The following is a 23,320-nucleotide window of genomic DNA, read 5'->3' as shown; positions in this document are numbered from 1 at the left end:
GGATCACCAGGTAGGGATGGCACCAAGAACGTGCCGCAGGGACGCCCCGAGGCCAGCGTGCTTGTGTTTGGTAGCTTTTAAGCGAGACCAGAACCACCAGCCCGCCCTGCCCGCTGGGCGTCGGGGTCTGCTCAGGAAGCCCCGATTCTAAACGTCACCAGCAAGGTCTCGGAGGCGTCAAAGGGGCCGCCGGAGCCGGGCCTTCGGTCTGCAACGCCTCTTCTTGGGGCCCCACCTCAGTGCAGCGGCCGCCCGGGAGGTGCCCAGCACGGCTAGCAGTCGGGGAGCCGAGAAGCCGCCCGGCGCGCATTGCTGCTCCCTTCAGCTCGGCCCCAGAGGGCCGGAGAGGCCATGCCCACGGGGGAGCCTCGATGGGCGCAGCCTTTCTATCTTTTCTTGGGATGGGAGGAGAGATCTGTGTGAAGTGAAAAAAAGTCTTTTGACCCTTGTGGGCGTCTCCCACTGAAGTCCGAGGGGTGGCAGGCGCGGGACGAAGCACCCTGGGGCAGGGGGTGGGGCACACGGTGTGATCCCCACTTTGTAGGTGAGGAAACTCGGGCCAACAAAGGTGAAGCGACTTCGCCCCGCTGGGGTCACCCGGCGAGGCCTCTGAGGTCCTCCTGACTAGGCCCGGCAGGCTCCCGGAGGAGGCCCTTAAGAGACGCAGCAGCCTTCGTGAGTGGACGAGCTCCGGCCATTCTGGCCTCTGCCCCAGCTGGGGTGCGGGGCTGCGGGTCGAGCCGTGGTCCCATCCCAGGGGCTCTTGGTAACTTCCTGCCGGCCACATCCCCCTTTCCGTGGCCCCTGCACCCCCTCTCCTCCCTTTCTCCTCTGGGGGGTGGTTTGCTCTAAGAATCGAGTGAAAGGGTTTGGGAAGGCGCCCCGGGCCTGTTTTGGGCCTTTCCTGGAACCCCAGGTTTGGTAATTGGTGAACCCCGACTTTGAAACCCAACTCTGAGGCAGCCAACGGGTGAGGCCGGCCTTTCTGGGTCCCATCTCCTGGGGTGACCCGCAAGGTTTGTCTTTGGCAGCCCCCTCCCCGCGGGGCCTGGGCCAAGGCTTCCCACTCCTGCCCCGAGCCGGGCCCCTCCAAGTCCATCTAGGTGGCCTTTGCATTCCAGAGCCGGGAGCCCAGGGAACCAGGCCTTAATGCTCTCCTCAGGGCCAGAACATGGGGGGCTGCTCCCAAGGGGACTCCATGTTGGGTCCTGGAAATGGGTGAACCGTTTGGTGCCTAGAAAAAGTGGCAACTCATCCAAACCACCCGGGCCTGGCGAGGGGTAAACGGCCTCCCGTGCTGGATGGCTCCAAGGAGCGCCGCTCTGAGGATGAGCACCGGCTGCTTCACCAAGGCTGCCGGGAAAAACTGGGAAACGGCCAAAGCGAGGGGAGGCCCGTCGGGGCTGCCTCTGCCTGCCCGGGAAGGGCAGGGCGGGCCTTGCCGACTGGCCAGAGGGAAAAAAAGTGGGGTTTGAGGATGGCTGCCAGGGGCCGGAACCTCCCAAAAAACCAGGAGGGGATTCCTATGATGGGAAGGACTCGACTCCCACAGCATCTCCATGAAAGTGGAGGTTCCCCTGCTGGGTTGGAAGCCCGACTCCGTCCCATCTCCAAGCTGGGATGGTGCCCAAGTTGACCTCTTTGGTAATTATTTTCCCCTCCTACAGGAGGACGTCTCTTGTGGAAGGTTCTGGGGTAAAGGGGTGCCTCTGCCTGGATGGTGACTCCCTTTCGGAAGATCTGGCACCCATTTAAAGCCGTTCCCCTTCCGGGCACCCCCTTCTCCCTCTCCCAGCAGCCCCGTGTGGGCCCCTCGGCATGGCTCGGCCAAGCTTCCTGGGGTTCGGCTGGCTGACGCATCAGCCCCACCTCCGGGTGCCTCTCACCAGTGAGACATCCCTGTGGAATCCTCGTTCCATGGGTTGGGAAACACGGGCGGCTGCCGTCGGCACGGCCTGCTCTAAGCTCTTGGGGTGTCACGAGAAGCCCTGGAGGGGCCAGCCTGGGCCCACCCCATTGGGAAAGACACCCAGAGCTGAGGGGAGCCCCGTGGGAGGGTGGCAAGAAGGAAAAATAAACGTTTTGGAAAACGGGCATTCAAAAGCTGCCTGAGCGGAGCATGAAGCCTGCCTCGCGGGGCGAAGAGGTTGGGGGATTTGCCTAGAAAACTGCCATGGTGGGCGAAGCCTCGGGGAGCCCAGAGAGGAACCGGAGGATGTTTTTTTAGTCCTAAACTAAAAATCTAAACATCTCCATGAGGCCACCCTGTACCATCAGGCCCCACGAGGGCCCGCCGTGCCCATGAAGCGGAGCGTCTGAGCCAGCCCACGTTCTCCGCCCTGGAAATGGTGAAGGAGATGCTCGGACGCTCCCTCCTGCCTGGCGGAGGCTTTGGGGAACCCCAGACGCTGGCCCTCTGGGGCTCCCAAGGAAGCGGCTCGCAGCGGATAGGCGTTAGGAGGTCTTGGAGGGAGCCCCGTGAAAGGCTCGCCCGGGCCTTCTCATCACACCCTTTCCCCTCCATTCTCACCCCCTCGCCCGGCCTCCTGCTGCTGTGTTTCCCAGGTGGGCCAGGCACACGGCGGCCCGACTCGTGCCACCTCCCGGGGCAGGCGCAGGCAGAAAGGGCTCTTTAGTGGAAATACGGACGCTGGATCGCGGTCACCATCCGAAGGACGGGCTTCAGGTCTGGGTCCACGAGGACGAGAAGGGAAACCTTTCAAGCCCAGACAGCAGAGCTTTGGGGCTCCCCGAAAACAGTGCATCCAAGAACACCCCACGGTTGTATTGTAGAATAAATTTATTTACCTGAAACCATAATGGCTGTGATGTTCATTGTTCTGAGCACAGAAATCAACAACTCATCTTTATTTACAGTCTAACGTCACATGCGTTTGTGTCCAAAGTTGACTTTGAGCATTAGGATGAAGATAACGCATCACGATATTTGTATTATTGCACCAACATCTGTCTACTGCTTTGATTTTCTTAAATAAGTTACATGATTACAGTGCAAAAGAGTTGTTTGCACACATGAAAAAACAACCACAAAGCTGGGGGCTGACGGGAGGGCCGGCTGGGTCTCTGGACATTCACCCTCTGCAGCGTTTTCCACGAGTCCATGGAGAAGCGCGCTGGATGCGGCCGCACGCAGGGTGGCTACTTCCAACACAAGGCATGCATTACAGGCGAGTATTTGTACAGTATAGAAGCTACGGCCTTGGAGCCCAGGAGAGGACGGAAACTCGGCTGCCGCTTCCTCCTTCCTTCCTTCCTTCCTTCCTAATTCTTGGGCGGCTGAAGTTTTCCAAGAACCGAATCTCCGTACAAGCACAGAACCAAACTTCCCTGGCGGGCTTTCGGGTTGGTTAAGCTAGATTGCACGTTTGTAAAGGATTATTTCATTTTTAAAAAGTGAAACCCCATCGGTAACACGGGTCCTCCACATCACACACAATGAACTCGAGAGGATTTTTTTTTCCTTTTTTTTGGTTTTTTTTCCAACATCACACATGCAGAGGGCTGGTAGATGTTGCTAAAAAACGCACATGCACGCAACAAAACAACCTCACACTTCTGCAAAATGGCTTAGGAAGCGGGTTACTCCAGTATTGCTGAAAAGGAAAGAGAGAGGAAATCAGCCTGGTAGGAAAACGGGGAGGAAGAAGTTACTCTTACGACAAAAACGAAAAGATCCAGTGACAGAGAGAGACGCGGCAAAGGGGGCTCTTTCCGGCCCTCGGCTGGGCCGAGGCGGAACCCAGACTACGCTAGTGCTTCTGAGGTGATGGCCCTGGCCGGCCCCAGGCTGGATGCGGTTAGAAAACAGGCCCCAAGAGAGGGTTAGTGGCCGTGAAAAACCAGCACACAGGAAGGAGCAGTTAATGGTTAGACGTGCACGTCAGCAGTGAGCGGTGAAGACAAGCGCTGGCCCGCCCCGGCCGCCCCGCCCCCCGCCAGGGCCACGGCCTAGCGCAGGAGAAAATGCCTTCACGGTAACCCAGAGGGCAGCCAGAGACGAGTTCATCCTCGCAGGATTGGGGGAAGCCTGGCGTCGGGGGGCCTCCGGGAGCTTGACGGCAAACCCAGAGGCGGCCCTGCGGAGCCTCATGGGGGACTAGAGCCACCAGCAGCCGCGCCCCCTCCCCTGGCCTCCGCCTTCTATGGCTTCTCCCTTTGAAGGAGAGCTCAGCAGGGAAAGCCCTCCCTGACCTTCGAGACGGAAACACAAACTCATACAGGGAGTTAAAAGAAAAATGGAAGAAGCCCGGGACCCCCTCCTAAAAAGCGTTCCAGTCCCAAGATCTCTTGGGGATCCCCATGACCTCGAAGACCCTCCCCCTTCCATGGACAGACGCAGGAAGGAGGCTGGGGACGCTGGTCCAGTGGAAGCGTTTTCTCTGACCAAAGGCTGCCGAGAAAGTGGCTCTGAGGGCTGCAGCGGCACTTTCTTACTGGACCTCAGCGGACCCAGAGGGAACCTGGGGCAGAACCTCCTCTCTTATCCCGTTATCCCTCACCCTTGGTAAGGGCTTCACTTCCTCCACAACGCACCAGCCAAAGGCACGACTGGCCACGGACTCAGTTGGGTTTGGCTTAAAAACAAAAACTGAGCTAGAGCTGAAATGCCAGGACATGACCCAGAAGTCGCTCGACAAGGGGGGGGCTGCTAACATGGACCCCCTAAAATAACCACGCTAGGGATGTGCTGACTCAGGAGCAACTGTCTTTGGCCTGTGGCCGGGCTGCCCTCTGACGGCTCCCATGGCCAGAGCACGGGACCCAGAAAGCCCTCGCGGGTTCAGTAACAGCGGCTAGTAGATGCTATTTTTTTTTAAAAGCAAAGTCACCCCTGGTTAACAATAAAAAAAATACTCACTTTAGTTGATGAATGTTGGAAGGCATTGGAGAAAAACACCACAGTTAGGACAGTTAATGACTTAAATGTTGTTGGTATCGGACTGAACTTGAAAACATGCGCAAACATTGACCAGAATAATGATGGTGGGGTTAGTGCCACATTCAAATAAAAATCGCTCTATACAATACGTCCATTTGGTCATGGGCTATTTACAGATTTTACAAAACACGCACGCACACACGCACACACCCACCCGCCCACCACCGGAGCCGATTTCCGTCTCTCTATCGGGCTCAGCCTGGCCAGCAGGGGAACCGGCACCGGGCAGATCCGGCAGATCCCCGCGGGCGCCCTCCCGCTGCCTCATTGGGCTGGGCATCGGCCTCTCTCCATCACGACAGCAAGGCTCTGCTCTAAGGCCTTGAAGGAAAACTGAACAGGCTTTATCTGATTGATTAATAAGGAGTCCCAACTCGGCTTAAGCCACTTTAAGAGTTAAAACGAGACAGGTCTTTTCCTCTGTCCATTTAAAAGGTTTTATTTATTTATTTTAAAACTAGATGAAGTGCCGCTGAAGTGGGCAACATTGGCAAAACAATGTCTGTTACAAGAAAATACATTAGACATTTAAATAAATAACCTTAAAAACTACGTGGGGGGAAATGAGTCCAGGAGATTGAATCTGGAACAATGTTTTCTGCACAAGCGAGAATAGGCCTACCTCTCATTGAGACGGGTGTAAACAAAACCATCGGCATCCGAGAACCAAGAAGCCAAGAGGGAGGGGAGGGGAGGGGAGGGTGCTGACGGTGAGGGGCGGGCAGGGCGGCAAACCAAAAAATACTGACTGAGGTAGCAGGTACTCTGCTCAGTGCAGAAAAATTGGCTTATGAATAAAAAAATTAGACTGTGACATCAAATTAAATCCAGGTGATCATGCAGAAGACAATACATGCTACTTAGTTTTAGAAAAAACCACACACATTCATTCCCTAAAATCTGCCGCCAATTAATTTGCTGACAATGTCTGCTGGCTCAACGATTTCTTTATACAAGGATGAGACTATGAGACAGAACACTGTACATGCTTTTTCATCTACAAAAAAATATTTGCATAAAATAGTGTTAGTTCTCTGTACATGTCAATGGACACTTTAATTATGTGTATAAAAAAGGAAAATCTTGCCCCACTGGAGTCAGAAAAAGCAAAACAAAACCTAGAGTATGAAACCTCCTTCACCAGCAAACATGTTCATGGGAAAATTCAGCAGAAATAGACAGTTGCTTTAAACAATAAAAAAAAATTAATTGATTAAGTTAAACATCTTTTATGTAAAACTACAACAGTCAAGACCAGAACATGTCACTAAAGTTAGTGTCTGTGCTATAAAGCCAGATAACCAGGGGCATAATGATCAGCACAAACGGCCAGGAAATCCCTTCGGTGCAGGCTGGGAAAGAACACGGTTTGGCGGTGGGCTGCACACACTCTTTACCAGGTTCCAGGTAGTTTCGGGCCACAAATTTCAGCGTCTCATCCATGAGGATCACGGGCAGGGAGATCTTGAGCACCATGAGCCACTGGGTCACGTTCAGAGGCGTGATCTGGAAGATGAGCTGAGGGAAGGAGAGAGCAGGCAGAGGGTCATGGCGGGCCTCGACCACTAGGCAGGAGGTGGAGGGCAGGGAGGGAGGCGAGGACTCACCGGCAGGGGCTCCACGTAGAGGATCAGGAAGTGGAGGGACATGGAGAGGCAGATGGAGCCCACCAGCCAGATGTTCTCCCAAGGTGGCATCCTCAGCAAGGACTGGTTTTCTGATAAGCTGTGGTGGAGACATTGAGAGCACGCTCACCCGCGTGGTCTGGGTGCACTGAAGGAAGACAACTGCCCAAAGCCCCCCACAGCTGGGCCGTTCGGACAGCATCCCCCAGACACCATCTTCGTACGGCTCCCGACCCAAGCCCTGCCTTGACGCATCCTCCCCCGGGAGGGCTGCTCCTCCGGGGCCCCAGGCACACTTCCCATTTCAGCAGTCTCCACTTTGCTCTTAACATAAGACTCAGAAATTTCCATTTCAATTGGATAATAACTAGTTACTGTCCCAACAAGCTATTTTTTTTAATAAGAAAACTTTCTGAGGTTCAGCTCTCAGGATTTCCTGGTCTCAATAAAGGTGAATTTGCAGTTCAGGACCACCTGGTTATTCTCAGGTAAAACGGGTCGCCATTTCTCAAAGACCCTGCACACTCACATGGTTTCCAGGGAAACTATTTGGTAAACTAAAGTGCTCTAAAAATGTGAGGAGCTGTAATGGTTTAAATGAGCAGAAAATGAATCTGATGAAACACAAGCTCAACCATGGAAAAAACCACCGTCCTCAGGTGACGGTGATAAATGCCCGAGGGGTGGCTCGTCAGCCACCAGACTCACCTGTTGAGAGCATTGCACATCTCGATTGTCACCAGCACGGAGAGCGCCATCGTCATGGGGTACGGGGACTCAAAGATGGCACAGTCCACACCCTCAAAGTCCGGGTTATCCTCTTTACACTGCAGGAAGTGACTCTGCAACACAAGAGGGCAGGGTCACTCTGGGCATTTCGGCTGCCCTCCCCACCTGTCTGCCGTCCCTCAGCCCCCCAGATGGCACCATACCAGCTGGTAGAAGGTAATCCTTGGACCCCCATCAGCAGCAATGAACCACCAAGCAGCTGCCCCCACAGTTGCAGCTCCAACATAACCTGAGACACAAAGAGAACAAAGGGTGCACATGAGGGAAACTCAGCCCTTCTTTGGGGAGTTCAGGAGAAGAGCAATCAAGGGATGCACCGTCCAGGGCTAAGAGCCATGGAAGATGCCTCAGAATCCCCCAACTGCCCTTCTACTTCTGGGAATAAGCTCCAAGGCAGCCAGCACAGCAGCAAATCAGCAAGGTTCTTGGCACTCAGGGTAGGGAAGCAGAGCCTGCCCTCAAGTCTACTTCTGTACTATCAATGAAGAAAGAATTTTCTAATAAAAAAAACCTAGAAGAATAAAGAGTACAAGGAAAATGTTCAACCTACCCATGTAAATAAACTTCCATAAAAATCTCCCAAATGATCACAGGGGGGATTGTGATAATTAGATTAAGTCTACACTGCCCATCTTTAGATTTAATCACCAAAGGTGAGAGCACCTCTAATTCTGGGAGGCCCATAACCCACGTGTGCTAGAGTGGGTGACGAATCAGAGAATCAACTGACCACCCTGTAGGCAGTAGTATGAGAATCGTCTATTGTGATTGGACATGCAAACTGGAGGTGGATGCAAGATGTGATGAAAGATGCTATCTATCTTTAAATATGATGGTAACTTCTTGTGGAGGGGAGTTGGCTCTTTGAACTTGGTGTGGAAGGATCTTTGGTGAGACCTCAGACTGCTTCCCTTTGAATTGTCACGTGGCTAAGTTAGGCTGACTCTCTCTTCTGGAGACTCTACCCTCAGGGAGGTCTCTCTTGCCTCTCTAATTGTAAAAAGGCCTTGTGGCTAGAAGCCTTGTTTAATTCACCTCTGTACCCCTCAGCTGGGGCCTCTAAATTCTTACCTGGTTCAGGCCTCTGGTCCAGGCCAGAGTTTCTCTCTCAATTTCCCTACCTTCAACCTTTCTAATTGTAAATAAACTTCCATAAAAGTCAATTTTGACTTGAGATTATTCTTAATTAAGGATTGATAATAGTTCAATCCTCTGGCGACCATCTTTTAATATATTGAAATCATAAAACCCCCCCCCCCCCCCCCTTACACCCAGGAACAGTTTAAATGGTGCTCTGAGAACCACTACCATCTTCTGGTTTTCCAAGGGGAAGTCCCTTCCTAGCCTCAATTTGTGATGGCTTTTAGACAAGGTGTGTTAACAAGTAACTAGGATTGGTACAACCCCTGGAAGGGGCCCCTAGTTATGAGAGTTGGCTTGAGTCCCCTGACCTGAGATGCAGGTAAGTGGCGAGTCTGGGAACCCTTCCTTCTCTTGCTCCATTCACTAGTCAAAAATCAAGTGTGTATGTTAGGGGCGAGTGGTTAGATCATTCAGAGTCTGCAGTCCTATTTGCACACAGGCCCCTTCACAGCAAGCCAACAAAAACCTTTTTAGCACCCCTTATTGGTGACTATGGCATTTACTCATCTTGTTAGCTAAGCAGTATGAAAGTTCAACAAGAAATCTAAAAAAGAAGAAATGCTGCCCTAGGCAGACTCACATCCAATGGCGAGGTAACGGAAGAAGAGCCAACCGCTGATGAGGGGCTCTTTGGGATTTCGGGGAGGCTTGTTCATGATGTCCAAGTCAGGGGGGTTGAATCCCAAAGCTGTGGCTGGAAGGCCGTCTGTCACCAGATTTACCCATAAAAGCTGGACAGGGATTAGAGCCTCAGGAAAACCTAGAGCAGCAGTCAGGAAAATACTACCCGAGGAGAAAAAGAAAAGGACACACTTATTGAGGCTATTACTATGGGCCACAATTTTCAATAAAAGAAAGGGAATCCTTTGAGACTGAGGTGGAAACAAGACACAAATTTGTTCTCTAGCCAGTATACAATTTTTCTGTTACACACAAAGATAAGGATTAATTTTTATAGAATTAACCTTCACTGTTGTGGCCTTCACAGGGCCCTTCCCATCCCTCCTCTCTGGGCCCCGCTTCACTTTCCTCCACAAAGCTCATTATTATTACAATTACTTTCAGCAGCTCCGACCCCCTGACCCACATACCATAGCCATGGCTGCAGCCTGGACACTTACCATACGACTTCCCCCACATTGGAAGAGATGAGGTAGCGAATGAACTGCTTCATGTTGTTGTAGATGGCGCGTCCTTCCTCGACGGCTGCCACGATGGTTGAGAAGTTGTCATCTGCCAGCACCATCTCTGAAGCAGTTTTTGCCACTGCAGTCCCAGAGCCCATGGCAATACCAATCTCTGATTTCTTCAAGGCTGGAGCATCATTGACACCATCCCCAGTCTGAGGGGTAGTTAATTGGAGAGCACCATTAGTGAATCAGACAATGCCCTAGTCTATACTGCCACAGCCCTGCCACCTCCCTTCTTTTATGGAAAAAGACAAAAGGCCTAAGAGGCATCCTGCCCTCCCCCTATGACCTGGGAAGTGACAGAACCGGGACCTGCATGTCCAGACCCTTAATTCCACTAGGTAAAATGACCCTTTTTGATTCACACCCAGACGCCAAACAACTTGAGTCATTATAGTAGGAAACAAAAGAGAACTGGGTCTCATTTCCCACCAGCCATATGGCATACAGATTTCTCTCCCTCATGCCCACCTGCCTTCCTTCCCCAGGAAACTCCTCATTGGGAAATTTTGTTATCCTGCAAGATGGCCCTCCCATCTAATTCAGGAGCAGGGCTGTAGGCCCCAAGGCTCTAAGAACGAGGCTTGGCACAGACTTCGCTCCCCCATTTCCCACCAGTGACATGGCTTCAATGTCATTTTTGGTCTTCTCCATCATCCCTCTGCAGTAGGTGTCTTCACCTTTTAGCTTCCTTTTTGTTTCCCTCCTCTGTTAAGATTGTAAACTCCTTGATGGGAAAGAATTTCCTTGTTTTTTATCCCCAGTGCTGAGCTCGTGCCTAGCACATAGTAGGCTCTTAGACTAACTCTGGAGACTCCATTCAGTCAAATAGGCATGTAAAAAAACATTTAAGATGATCCCACAATATTAACCTCCTAATAAAGAAATGAGAAAGTGTGGTTTGGGCACAAGAATGAGAAGAAACTCTGATAAGAATGATTTCTCTTTTAACAGCTTAGCTGTGTCCTAGGATAAGCTGTCATTGTCTTGCTATGTGGTGATTAATTAATATATTTAGAATAATGAGCAGACCCTCAAAGGGAACAGGGTTTAACCCCTTTACTAAAATCCTCTGACTCAGAGGTGCTGGTTTCTGTGTGAGAGAGCTTCTCATGGACTCACCATAGCTGTAATCTCATCAAACGATTGCAGAAATTCCACAATCTTGGACTTGTGGGAAGGCTCCACTCTGGCAAAGCAGCGAGCATTGAGGCAGGCGTCCCTCTGGGCAGAAGGACTCAGTTCATCAAACTCCCGGCCTGTGAAAGCCTTGGCAGTGACATCTTCCTCATTCCCAAAGATGCCAATCCGACGACAGATGGCCACGGCTGTGCCCTTATTGTCGCCAGTGATCATGATGACTCGGATGCCAGCTTGCCGACAGAGTTTTATCGATGAGGCCACTTCAGTTCTTGGAGGGTCAAGCATGCCCACACAGCCAACAAAAGTCAGATTGGTCTGGAAAGGATGAGACAATCTAAGCTATGTTCTAGCAGCACCATAACAGGGCTTTATTTGTATGCTGTGCTCCTGCACTCACCCACACCCCATTCCCTCACTCCCAAATATTGCAGTTTCAGTCTGTATGTAAACAATTCCAAAGAATGTGACACAGGATTCTAAGCAACAACATCCAGGTCACTAATTTCCTCTAGTGCCTTCTCTATACTATGAAATGGGACAAGAAACTCACCATAAGACTTATTGAACTTGAAAACGCTAGCATTTTCAGAACTAAGAGAGTCTGCAGATGACCAATGGTGAAGACAGGCACAAGATTTTCAATGAGAAGCCCACCTCCCCTCCTACCAGATAAATGAAAACCAGGGAACAGGGCTCAATCTTTACTCACGATCCATGTGAATTTGAAATCAAGGCAGCAAGAACATTTGCATGCTGACTTCATCTTTTACGGGAAACACCCTTATTTACCCAAGTATGGCCAGCTATTCACCATGTGACCCAGTAATAAACCTAGTTTAGGCCTGATCCAGCCCATTACTCTGACAGAAGAAGCAGGATGTTTACAAGTCTCTATAGCCATGTTGGGGGCAGTTGGCCCTGACTGAGCTATGACACAACCAAGTAGCCTCTGGGGAAAGGAGAGCCATATCATCTCCTTCTTGAGGAAAGGAAGAGTCATTTGACCCTTGAGCTGGAGAAAAAGTCATTTCAACACAATGATCTGAAGGCGGTAGATGAAGAAACTTTTCATTAGCTAACCTCATATTTAATAAAGTTGGCCGAGTCCTCCAGATTCATCTCTTCTCTTCTGGGAGGATTGTCATGAGTGGCCAGCGCTAAGCAGCGCAGGGTATCTCTGCCAGTGCCCCATTCCCTAATGACTGTCATGATCTTCTGCTTGACCCCAGGGGTCATGGGCACTTTGGTACTCCCAACGCGAATGTGTGTACACCTGTCGATGACGCCTTCAGGGGCTCCCTAGGTAAAGGATGGCATGTGAAGTTAGGTCATCTTAATACCACCACACCAAAATTAAGTGAGCAATCATCTTGGTCTGAATTAAGGCTCAAAGCTCATTCCTCCTTGGCACTTGCCTTAACAAACATCTTGCTCATTGATGTCCGGCTCGGTTTATTTGGTGTACAATACACAGACATTGATTTTCTATCTCTGGAAAATTCAAGGGTGAATTCTTTCTTCATCAACTGTTTTATAACCTAAAAGAAGGACCAAAAGCAGCAAGACATCATGAGATGAGACTGAACATCTCTAGGACCCCCCATCATTGTTGCACCAGCATTGAGGACTGACCGAGTTACAGGCATTGGCACGTTCAATCCTGGAGAGGCCTTTGAGCTCCGTGTCAAAGACATTCATCTTCTCGACCAGACAAGTGAGGGCTGTCTCTGTAGCCTCCCCAACTTTTTCATACACTCCTTTTGCCTTTATTTTAAAGAAAGATGAAGTGGGGAGGGTTTGATAAGAGAAAAAGATGGAGTCATTACCAAGATCACTCTAATCACCCACCCACCATCCTAGAGCAGGATGCTTATCTGGATAAGCTCTGCTTTCTCTTCTCAAGACTCACTGATAAATCGAATTTGGGTTTTGATAAATACCCTTAAAACTGCCACTATGTCCAGAACTTCTTTTAACTCAATCACTCCCTTCTAAGGGAACAAACCAAAGGGATTCATTGGATATTTTAAAGAAACTGAATTGGGGAGGATTGGGGGTAGGAAGAGACCAACATTTTCAAAATCAGTTTTACATTGACAAAGTTTTGTGGTTAAGACCTTCATCGTAGAGAAATGTTAAGAGTCTCAATTTGTTTTCTCTTAAGATATAATTCAGTCAATTCAAAAGCAAGATGAAACATGAGGCATTCTCTGGAAGGCCTTTTCCAAAATTAATAGTTAGGTGTGTGCATATGGCCCAACTTAACCCAAAGGAGGTTTGGATTCTAAGGAAGCTAGTTTCTAAGACCACCCACAACACGCTCTTCAAGAAAAAGAAGTTTAAAATAATGGCATCAGGGGCAGGCAGGTGACACTCACCTCATTGTAGTCCAAAGCAGAGTCATTGCAAAGGGCACAGATTGTGGCCAGTTCTACAAGTCCATCATACTGATGACACTTCACTTGTTTATCATCTTTATGCCTGTCAAAGGAAGATAACAAGCTCAAAGCCCATCACTTCTGAAGGATTGGGTTCCATGCTCAAGATTTCCTTCTTAATTCCATTTCGGTTTTAATGACATATCTTACTCCAAGATGACCAGAGTGATGACACCGAACTAACTGAAAAGAGGACATCCTATTAAAATGGGGGTTCTCTCATTTTACTTGTCCCCCCCCACTTAAAGTCTAATGCTATATCTGTACTCGAAGATTAAGTCCCCAAGCTCAAATATTATGGTCATATGACAAATCTGGAGAGCAGGAAACATCTAGGGGTGGACAGAGAGAACTGACAATTAACCTACCATTTTTTTCTCGTCTCCCTCACCATGACTCCTCTGAGACCTTGCCACTGGCTTTGTCAAAGATGAAATTCAACAGGTTGCCTAGTTTTTTGTTTTTTTAAATCATAGAATTCACCAAAGTCAGAGGATATTGAAGAGATCATCTGACCTAACCCCTATTACTTGACAGTTGAGAAAATAAACACTAAGTGACTTGCTCAAAGTCACATAGAGAATTACGGGACTTCAAAGCCAGGGCTCTTTTCCATGGTGAAGTGCCACATGATCAATAAAGTACTGTTCCCTAGCTGTTAAAAGTGTTAGAAAGTATTTGCCAGTAGGATTCCCTGTAATGCTAAAGAAATTGCATAATTGCTCTAAGACATTTACTAGAAAAATGTGAAAACAACTCTGAGCTACACTCCCACTCCCCCAATGCCTATCAAACTGGCTAATATAACAGAAAAGGAAAATCATGAATGCTGAAGGGGATGTGGGAAAATTAGGACACTATTACATGGTTGGTGGAGCTGTGAACTGATCCAATTATTCTGGAGAGCAATTTGGAACTACATCGAGGGCTTTAAAATTGTGCATATCTTTTGACCCAGTAATACCATTTATTAGGTCCGTATCCCAAAAGAGATTTAAAAAAGGGAAAGGGACCTACTTGTACAAAAATATTTACGGGGCTTTTTTTGTGGTGGCAAAGAATTGGAACCTGAGGGGATGCCCATCAACTGGAGAATGGCTGAAAAAGTTGTGGTATGATAGTTATGGGACACTATTGTGTTAAGAAATCATGAAGAGGACAATTTTGGAAAAATCTAGACCTACATGAACTGATGCAAAATGAAGTAAGCAGAACCAGAAGAATATTATACACAGTAATAGCAATACTAGACTATAACAGACTATAAATGACTTACTTATTTTTAGCAATACAATGATCTAAGACAATCCCCAAGAAGTCATGATGAAAAATGCTATCCCACCTCCAGAGAAGGAACTGATGGAGACTGAATGCAGACTGAAGCATACTTTAAAAGTTTAAATTTTTCCCCCCTTTTTTTTCATTTCGAGGGTGTTGGGGGAAAAGAGGGAGAGTCTGTATGTTCTTTTATAGCATGACTAATACAGAAATGTGTTTTGTATATCTCCAAAAGGTCTTTTCCTTGTTTCTGTTTTCAACATGTTTTTTAAATGGGAAAGAAATTCTGAAACCAAACATTATTGTTATTCAATGGGGCCTGGGAACAGTGTTATGTTTGGAGATGAAAATCACAGGAATCTTTTTCCTCACCTACTATATCATCTACTTCTCATTCAAGAAATAATTTACTTTGGATGAAAAATTTGAGTTGTAATCTTTTCTTTTAAATACTGTTTTATGCTAAAACTGCCAACAGTTACCCAATCATTAGATAACTTCCAATTACTATCCCTAGTAGCTCAGTGGATCCTATCCGTTGAGCAAAGAAAAATAAATAATGAGGTTTCATTTCTGCCTTGAGAAAAAGGCTTTGAACTATTTGAGATCACAGAAGATGGACAACTTAGTCTCTTAAAAAGCTTCAGCTCCATGAAATATTTTTTGGTCACTGGCAGGATTCATTAGATTTTTGATCTAAGAGAAACCCATTATCTGTACACAGTCTGACTTCACATTTGTGGGGCTTTAAGCTATCTTTTCAATGCTTTTCTCATACTGTGTCTTAGATAAAAAGACCACTCAAGCCCATCATGCCTGTTCCCCTATCTAGGATTGGTACAAAGAAGCACTAACCTTTTTAGCCCAGATGAGATATTTTGATAACAATTACTGTAACTATTTTATCATCGGTAAAGAGCCTTACATTCTCCCTTGATCCTGTGTGAGGCAGGCAACTACAGCTCTTATTATTATTTTAAAACTCCTTTTACTTGAGGGCCTCCTGGTCCAGAGTTTCCCATCCATGTCCTGTCACCTACTGCCCCTTCCTCAATGCCCCCAGGACACCTATAGCTTCTCCACTGTTAAAAACCCTCACTAGGGTTCTGCTATCCCACAACATCCCATCTCAAACATCTTGAAAAAGCTTCTCTTGCCTTCCCCCCCAAATCCTTAAAATATGGTTTCTTTGCAACAGTATTTTTCAAGTGAAATTCCTCTCCCTCAAGTTCCCTGAATGGTCTTTGTCAGTCTTCATCCCTGGTTCCTGCAGCATGACCTCTGCTCTTTTCCCTCTACATTCTCTTACAGGGCTTCTCATCAGTTCCCATGGGTTTGATTATCAGTCTCCCCACCTAGGTCTAGCTCTACCATCTCTGACTGAATGTTATATATTCTCAACTGGATGTCCTGTAGATGCTCTAAATGTAACATATCCAAAACAGAATTCATTTGCTTTCTACCCCAGGACTCTGCATTCTCTCCACAGATTCTGTCATTTCTGCTTCTGGCTCATTCTCTCCATTTGCCCCGCTCCTCCAAGTTCAGACTCTTGCCCCTTCTCACTGGGACTACTGCGAGAAGTAACTCGCCTCCCTAACCTCAAGTCTCTCTTCTCCTCAGTCCATCTTCTACGGATGCCAAAGGCATGTCCCTCAAGTGAGAGTCTGCTCACATCACACCCATCTCCCTTCCTTAATATTCTGGGGCTCTTTCTCGATTACCTCCAGGATCAAACAGGAGCTCTTCTATTTGGAACTTAGAGCTCTTCACAGCCCAGGCTCTTCCTCCCTTTCCAGTAATTTCAAGCCAAAATAGCTGCCTGTGCCCCACACAGAACACTCCACATTCCTTCTCTAAGCCTTTGCTTTGACTGTCCCTTATGTCTGGATTCCTCTTAATTCCTGGCTTCCTTTAAGAGCTTGCACATGCATGCAGTCTCTGGTTAGCAAGTAAGCCCCTGAAGGCATCAATGTGAGCCCCTTGGCCTTCCTTCCTGACACCAAGCTGAGCCCTCTACAGGATGCCAGGATCCTTCTGTGGTGACTAGGTGGTGGTGGGGGTGGGGGTCACCCACAGATACTCTACTTACACTTCTCCCATGGGGGCATATGTTGATCCAGTTATGGTAAACTCGTTCAAGGAACAGCTATCCCCTTCAACTCGGTCCAGAATAAACATCTGTAGAAGAAAAATATTCATGATAAGCTACCTGCTGGGGTAAAAAATCATTTAGCTTATCTACCCAGTACAAGAAAGCAAGCAGTTATCTTATAGTAAATGGGTCCAGTTCATTGCCTGGAGCCCCCCAAGCAGACGCAGTGCCAGGGACAGAGCGTGGCTGTTCTGTCTGTGACCCAAGCCAACAGACAATCCCCAAACACATTAAAAGACACGACTGACTTGAATGCAAGGACCCTGCTCTTCCTGCCATCGGTCAGATCTGCTTGTTAAAGGCCCTTTCTTCTTCTATGGCAAAACCCGCTAACACTGAGAGGGTTCAGTAATCAGCACTCAAAGAATAGAGTGAAACACCTTTATGAACAGCAGCGCTGGGGAGAAAGGAGGAGGCTGATACACGGGACGATGGCTACTGGCCTGGAGAGCAGCAGACCAGTGTCCTGGGGCCACCACTTTGGGTTCTGTCACCTCAAGGCGGTCACTCTGCCTGACCCTCACCCCCCTCCCTCTGACCACTGAAGAAACTAGCAGGGAAAGGCCCACGCCTGAGCTCTCCTCCCTGGAGGCCTCTGGGCTGAAGAGGACTATGTAATGCCTCTTTCCGTTCTCTCAGTATCAGAAACCATGGCATCGCCCATGGAAATAAGGGCAAACACCGTCACAGTCATTTGTATATGCAACACGCTGGTGCTAAACATTCAAGCCTTTAGCATGTCTGACAGGGCAAAGGGCCAGGCAGACTGTGGGATTCTCCCAAATACGTGTGTTGGGGGGATGAGGAGGAGCCACCACTGACTCCCAGATGGGGCGACTTTGAGGCCCGGAGACAAAATCCAGCCACAGACTCAAGCTGGCAGCAGCCAAATCGGGCCTGAGAACAGAAGCCTGCAGGGGACGGGATCACACAGGAGAGTTTAGGTTTTTTGCCCTCACGCTCCATTACATTTAAAAGGACAGGCCAATGGCTTCTGAGAGATCCTAAAAACAGCCAGAAAGGAGGAAGAACAGGGAGGGTCTGGTATAAGCCTTATTTATCATTAACAGGCTTTCCTTCCACCTATGGGTCAGGAGATCCAAAGACCTCCAAACCTTCTCTAAGGCAAACGAAATGGGTTCAGAGCCACCGAGCCACCAGGCATCAGCATGGAGCAGAGCCAGAGCCTACTTCCCTGGGGGCCCTACTGGCCCATCCCCCATTGCTGTGGGCTGCTGCTACCCGCCACAAAAAAAGTGCTCAGGCCCAGGACGGTGTGGTGTGGTCTACAGACCAGAGAGCTCCTTACCCTACACACGGACATCTGGTTGGTAGTCAGAGTGCCAGTCTTGTCAGAGCAGATGACTGAAGTGCAGCCCAGGGTCTCCACGGAAGGCAGACTCCTGACAATGGCATTCTTTTTGGCCATTCTGCGGGTGCCCAGGGCCAGGCAGGTGGTGATGACGGCGGGCAGGCCCTCGGGAATGGCTGCGACGGCCAGGGCTACTGCGATCTTGAAGTAATAGATGGCACCTCGGATCCAGGAGCCCCCATGCACTGGGTCATTGAAATGCCCAATGTTGATCATCCACACGGCGATGCAGATGAGGGAGATGACTTTGGACAGCTGTTCCCCAAACTCATCAAGCTTCTGCTGCAGGGGGGTCCTCTCCTGCTCAGTCGCTACCATTTCATCACGGATTTTGCCAATTTCAGTGTTGACGCCGGTGGCAACCACCACTCCCATTGCTTTTCCAGCAGCAATATTTGTACCCTAAAGAGAAATACGGAAGAAATGTTGAGTGAGAGAGAAAGAGAAAGGTCAGGATCCCTTTGAGACCTTTTTTCCCAAGCCAGCTCCATAGCTTAGCGCCCCACCCCCCCCTTAATGGCCATGACCTCAAGAGCTCATTTACCTAGAAAAACCATTTCTATTTTTCAGAATGAGTTCAAGTTTTAGAAAATGAGCACTTTCTCAAACTTCTGAAGTGCAGCCTATTTGCTAATTGGGGTTCCCTTTAGCAATCTGGTTTGTAGGTCCCGTATTTGGATATTTTAAGAGCTGTGATTCTTCCAGATCTGTTGAACATGGGGACTAGCTACTACTATAAGAAATACTCATTGTGTTTGGAAATTTTTCACAAGACACAGAAAAGTGAAAATGGGCTTTAAGAAAGCACTTACAGAAAAGAGCATATTCTTCTTATCTTGGTTTACAGCCCGGGGATCCGGTACAGGGTCCGTATGTTTAATAACAGAGACAGATTCACCTAAATTAGAAGAAAATAGGAGACACTGAAACATATACTCTCTGGAATAATCGATAACCTTCAATCTGCAAAAATCTGTCATGTTTTCCATGGCAAGATAGATCATCAATTAAAAGCAACTGTTAGATAAAATGGAAAGAAAGATAAAAATCCCAATTATTTCATGGAAAGTCAAATTATCCCTCAATAACAGAAGATGCTGAGACCCTTGTGGACCAAGAACCTAAGAGCTGGGAAGGCCACTCTAGTTCTCAATGATAGGAGCCTGCCTGCCTTTTATCAAGAGTGTCTAGGATATTTTGTGTTAATTTGATTCTTAAAAAACCATTAGTCAAATCCTGCAGACCTTCCTGTGAGTAGAAAAGCTTTGAAGGGAAGATTTCTCCTTTTTCTAGTCATTTTCTCTTCCTTCCTTCCACAGTTACATTTTAGGGGCTTCACATTTTAGGCAGACTTGCCTGCCAGAATGACGGGGCCTGCCTCACTTTTTATTCTTAATGTAGTTAAGACAAAGAAGAAACAGGGACTGGAGGGTTGAGAAAAACTCTCCAGGGACCCCTTTTTGTCTCCCCACCCTCCAGCTCTAAGGCACCAGGGGCAGTGCAAGGGAGCATGTTCTACACTGGAAGGTCAGGACATTTGGGTTCTATTCTTCCCTGATCCATCTGTCCACTTCTCCAGCCCTGTCTGTGATAAAACAAGGGAGGCTGGATTAAGGAAGCCTTAGTTTTCCAACAGCAAGATATTTAGAATGGCAAATAATAAAACATGCAGGCACTAAGTGGTGAAGAGGTAAGCAACAATACAGAGAAGTCAGGAGATTCTTCCCATTCACATTGATAGATCAATCAGTCCTAGGTTTTAGCTTCCTCTATTCATAGTTTCCATTTAAAAAACCAGATATGAGCAGTTTAAAATTAATTTCTATTCTTCAGTTCCAGCTATATGCACAACTGGTAACAAGTTCACTTGTGGGCTTTGGGAGTTTTCCTTAAATATAAAGACTATTCAGAAAGCTGCCAGATGGGGTTATTATTGTTTCTACTTTTCTCACATCACCTCCTCTATACAGCCAACTGCTTTCCAAATTAATAATCTGATATAAAAATCTTGATAACCTTTAAAATTTGTATTTTTCTCTCCCAATCTGTGGGCTTTCTTTCAGGTTTTCATTGTTATTTGTGCAGATCTTCTGACACCCTTCCTTCCCAGGGTCATATAATCATTTGCAAGAGCCCTCCACCCCTCCACCGGCCCCTGCCCAGGCTTTGGCCAAACAAAGAGGGGAAAGAGAGGGCTCAGCATAAGTTCTAAGCTTAAGTGTGCAGATTCCAGGTAGAAAAGGGTGGTTTATTTTTAGGCTCACTTTTATTGTTAATCATGCCTCTTTAGTAGGAGATTGCTGTAAAGTAGATCAGATCAGAGATTAGAAGATTAGGAAACACCAGCCCCAGCAGCCTAGGACTCTACAAAATGAGGCATTGTTAATAACTGAAGACTTTTTTTCTCCCCCTTGAGGCAAAGAACTGATAGAATCAGGATTGGAAGGATCCTCAGAGAACATTTCAACAACTTCTACAGATAAGGAAACTGAGGCCCAACGTCACCAAACTAATCAGAAGCACTATTTTCAGAAGGAACAGGGCAGGGTCTGGTAAAACAGGATCACAATCATAACTTCTTTTCTTCAATCCGTACCTCAAGTGCCTGGGGTAATCAAACCCCTCTTAGTATCCCACAATGGAAACTTAACTCATGCTAACAGCTTCAGAGCATAGGAATCTGATGCACAAAGGCTTTATACAAAGCACCAACAGTGGTTACCTGTGAGAATTGACTGGTCCACCCTTAAGGTAGTAGATTTAATGGATGTCAACCTTATGTCAGCAGGAACTTTGTCACCAACTGTAAGAAAAGAGCAGATGTCCAGATCAATGATTATACCAATTAAGTCCATGCTCACTATTGTAAAAATGATTCATATAGAAAGGAGATCAGAGGGGCTTTCCTCTAATCTATATACCCATAGATTTCCTCATCCCTCTAAGCCCATCAGATACAGAAAGAGGCAAAGGGCTGATTCTGCCCTCAAGGAGTTCACAATCTTATGGCTATTAGCCCTAGCCCACCCTGTCCTCCCTCCCCTCCCCATATAAGGCCTCCAGCAACTGTGTTCAGAAACATTCACAGATAAAGCCTCCAGGACTCAACAGAGCCCCAAGGAGCAGACACATTCCCTTGGAATACCCAGAAAGTAGACAGACAAACCAGCAGGCAAAAAATTCTTCTGGAACTTTTCTGCTTCTAAGACTATTAAAATATCTCAGTAGCTCTTCTTATAGGGCACTGGGAGAGCCTCGGAGAAGTTTCCAATTCAGTACTGAAAATGCTACACTCTTCCCCGTACTGCAGAAAAGCATCTGAAAATCTGAACGCATGGGTCGGGGTGGACATGATTGAGGGTGTGGACTCGAAACTACCACACCAATGCAACTACCAACAATTTGGAAATTGGTCTTGATCAAGGACACATGACAAAACTAGTGGAAATGCGCATCGGCCAAGGGTGGGGGGGTGAAGGGGAAAGGTGGAGCATGAATCATGTAACCATGTTAAAAATGAATATTAATAAATGTTAAAAAAAAAAAGTATCTGAAAATCCCAGCCTGCCAACTATACTCGGCCAGAGTCTATCTGTATTATAGGGCAGACACAGGGAACCCAAAGATGGGACAAAAATGAGGTAATCCTTGCCCACAAGAAGCTTAACATTCTAGCAGGGAAGATAATCCTGTGCACCTACAAACATGTTGAGGAGGAGGCCCTGAAGCAAAGATGAGGACTTAAATTTCAGATGAGGGAGACATGGCAATACAAGAGCAGGAGGGGGAATGTAGGCCAGCCCTGAAAGAGCAACAGGAACATTTAGTTGGACCCCAGAGGGTGTGAAAGGGGAGTCTAATTAGGCTGGGAGGGTAAATAAGCACCAGCTGGTAAAAGGCTTTAAAGGTTAAACAAGCTTATATTTGATCCTAAAAGGCAAGAAGAGGAGGGACAGAGAACTGCCATTCAAGTTAAGGAAAATTCCCTTTGGCAGTGGTGTGGAGAACAATTAGGAGGCTGCTGCAATGGTCCAGGCAAGAGGTGAAGCAGCTCCAACCTCAGGGAGAGCATGTGAATAAAGAGAAGGGAACAGACACCTGGGAGAGGTGTGGAGGAGGTAACCACAACAAGATTAGGTAACTAACATCCCTGAGGATCATTAAGGGAGTAATTAAGAGCAGACTGATGATCAGGGTCCCAAAGGTATCTTCAATAGAAATAGGGAAATATGGGAGAGGGAGGGGTTCCGGGAGAAAAGATGAAGAGCCTATCAGACAGGCTGGGGGGAGGAAGTGATGAGCCAGTGAGCGCAAGACAGCTTTTCCAAGGAGTTCTGCTGAGAAAATGGGAAGAGAGGAGATGAAAGGTAGGGCCCAATAAAGTTTTTTCTTTTTTCAAGCATGGGGAGCACATGGGTGTATTTGTAGGCAGCAGAGAAGAAACCAGTAGCTTCAATATGTGTGTGAGGGTATTGGGGACAATGTGCTGGAAAAGGCATGAACAGAAAGATTCAAGAGTCCATATAGAGGGGTAGCCTTCAGAAGAAGTCATCTCTTCATCAGGTTACACTAAAGTAGAAAAAAATGGGAGACAACTTCCCAAGGGTGTGAGGAGGAGGGAGGGAGAGAGAGAGAGAGAGAGAGAGAGAGAGTGTGAGTGGTGGTGGTGTTCATGGGGAATGGCTTTGATTTCTTTAGCTGGCAGAGGAGGGAGATTGTGAACAAGGCTTTCCTAGTACAATTGTTCCTAAGTGGATAAAGAGCCAAAAGAAACAATTACTTTATCAAGGTTTAAAATCGTAAATAATGCCCAATCCTTGAATAATCAGAGAAATGCAGATTGGAGAACTTTTGAGATGCTACCATGCCTTCAAAGTCTGACTTCAACTTTGTGATTTGTTGGTACACACAGTGGGAGCATGGACATGGATTCATGTCTGTTTGTTATTATTATTACTGGCAAAGATAGCTTAAAATGGCAAAATCATGGAATGAGAAAATATGCACTCTATATCACATTATCTGTTAGGGTAGTGTAACCCAGTAAAACACAGTAGGTTCTAAAACTGACTTAACCCAGTGGCCCATTACTAGGGCTTTATTTTATGGATGATATTTTAGAAAATAACAATTGAAAAAGGAGTAGCTAGATAGTACAATGGATAGTGCACCAGGCCTGGAATTGGGAAGGTCTGGATTCAAATCTGACCTTAGACACTTTCTAGCT

At 47.6% G+C, this 23,320-nt stretch overlaps 1 protein-coding gene across 2 annotated transcripts in view; it reads right to left on the bottom strand.

Moving 5' to 3' along the window:
• Positions 1–2,782: 2,782 nt before the first annotated feature.
• ATP2A2 (ATPase sarcoplasmic/endoplasmic reticulum Ca2+ transporting 2) overlaps positions 2,783–23,320 on the bottom strand; it is a 60,127-nt gene continuing 39,589 nt past the window's right edge. Inside the window, exons 6-21 of one of the 2 annotated variants that reach the window (XM_044673453.1) lie at positions 20,816–20,896; positions 18,906–18,991; positions 18,031–18,495; positions 16,659–16,747; positions 13,229–13,331; positions 12,483–12,614; positions 12,266–12,388; positions 11,931–12,149; positions 10,830–11,165; positions 9,639–9,859; positions 9,098–9,300; positions 7,518–7,603; positions 7,294–7,427; positions 6,568–6,685; positions 6,358–6,478; positions 2,783–3,614 (exon numbers count right to left, since the gene is read on the bottom strand). In XM_044673453.1, the coding sequence (XP_044529388.1) occupies positions 3,601–3,614; positions 6,358–6,478; positions 6,568–6,685; positions 7,294–7,427; positions 7,518–7,603; positions 9,098–9,300; positions 9,639–9,859; positions 10,830–11,165; positions 11,931–12,149; positions 12,266–12,388; positions 12,483–12,614; positions 13,229–13,331; positions 16,659–16,747; positions 18,031–18,495; positions 18,906–18,991; positions 20,816–20,896 (2,531 nt within the window). In that variant the 3' untranslated portion in view covers positions 2,783–3,600. Of the gene's footprint in view, positions 3,615–5,383; positions 6,479–6,567; positions 6,686–7,293; positions 7,428–7,517; positions 7,604–9,097; positions 9,301–9,638; positions 9,860–10,829; positions 11,166–11,930; positions 12,150–12,265; positions 12,389–12,482; positions 12,615–13,228; positions 13,332–16,658; positions 16,748–18,030; positions 18,496–18,905; positions 18,992–20,815; positions 20,897–23,320 lie in introns of those variants that run through there. The other variant, XM_044673446.1, reaches the window with a different exon arrangement.

This window comes from Gracilinanus agilis, chromosome 1, assembly GCF_016433145.1.
Source record: "Gracilinanus agilis isolate LMUSP501 chromosome 1, AgileGrace, whole genome shotgun sequence".
NCBI classification, from domain to species: domain Eukaryota; kingdom Metazoa; phylum Chordata; class Mammalia; order Didelphimorphia; family Didelphidae; genus Gracilinanus; species Gracilinanus agilis.
This window is presented reverse-complemented; position numbering and strand designations above follow the sequence as displayed.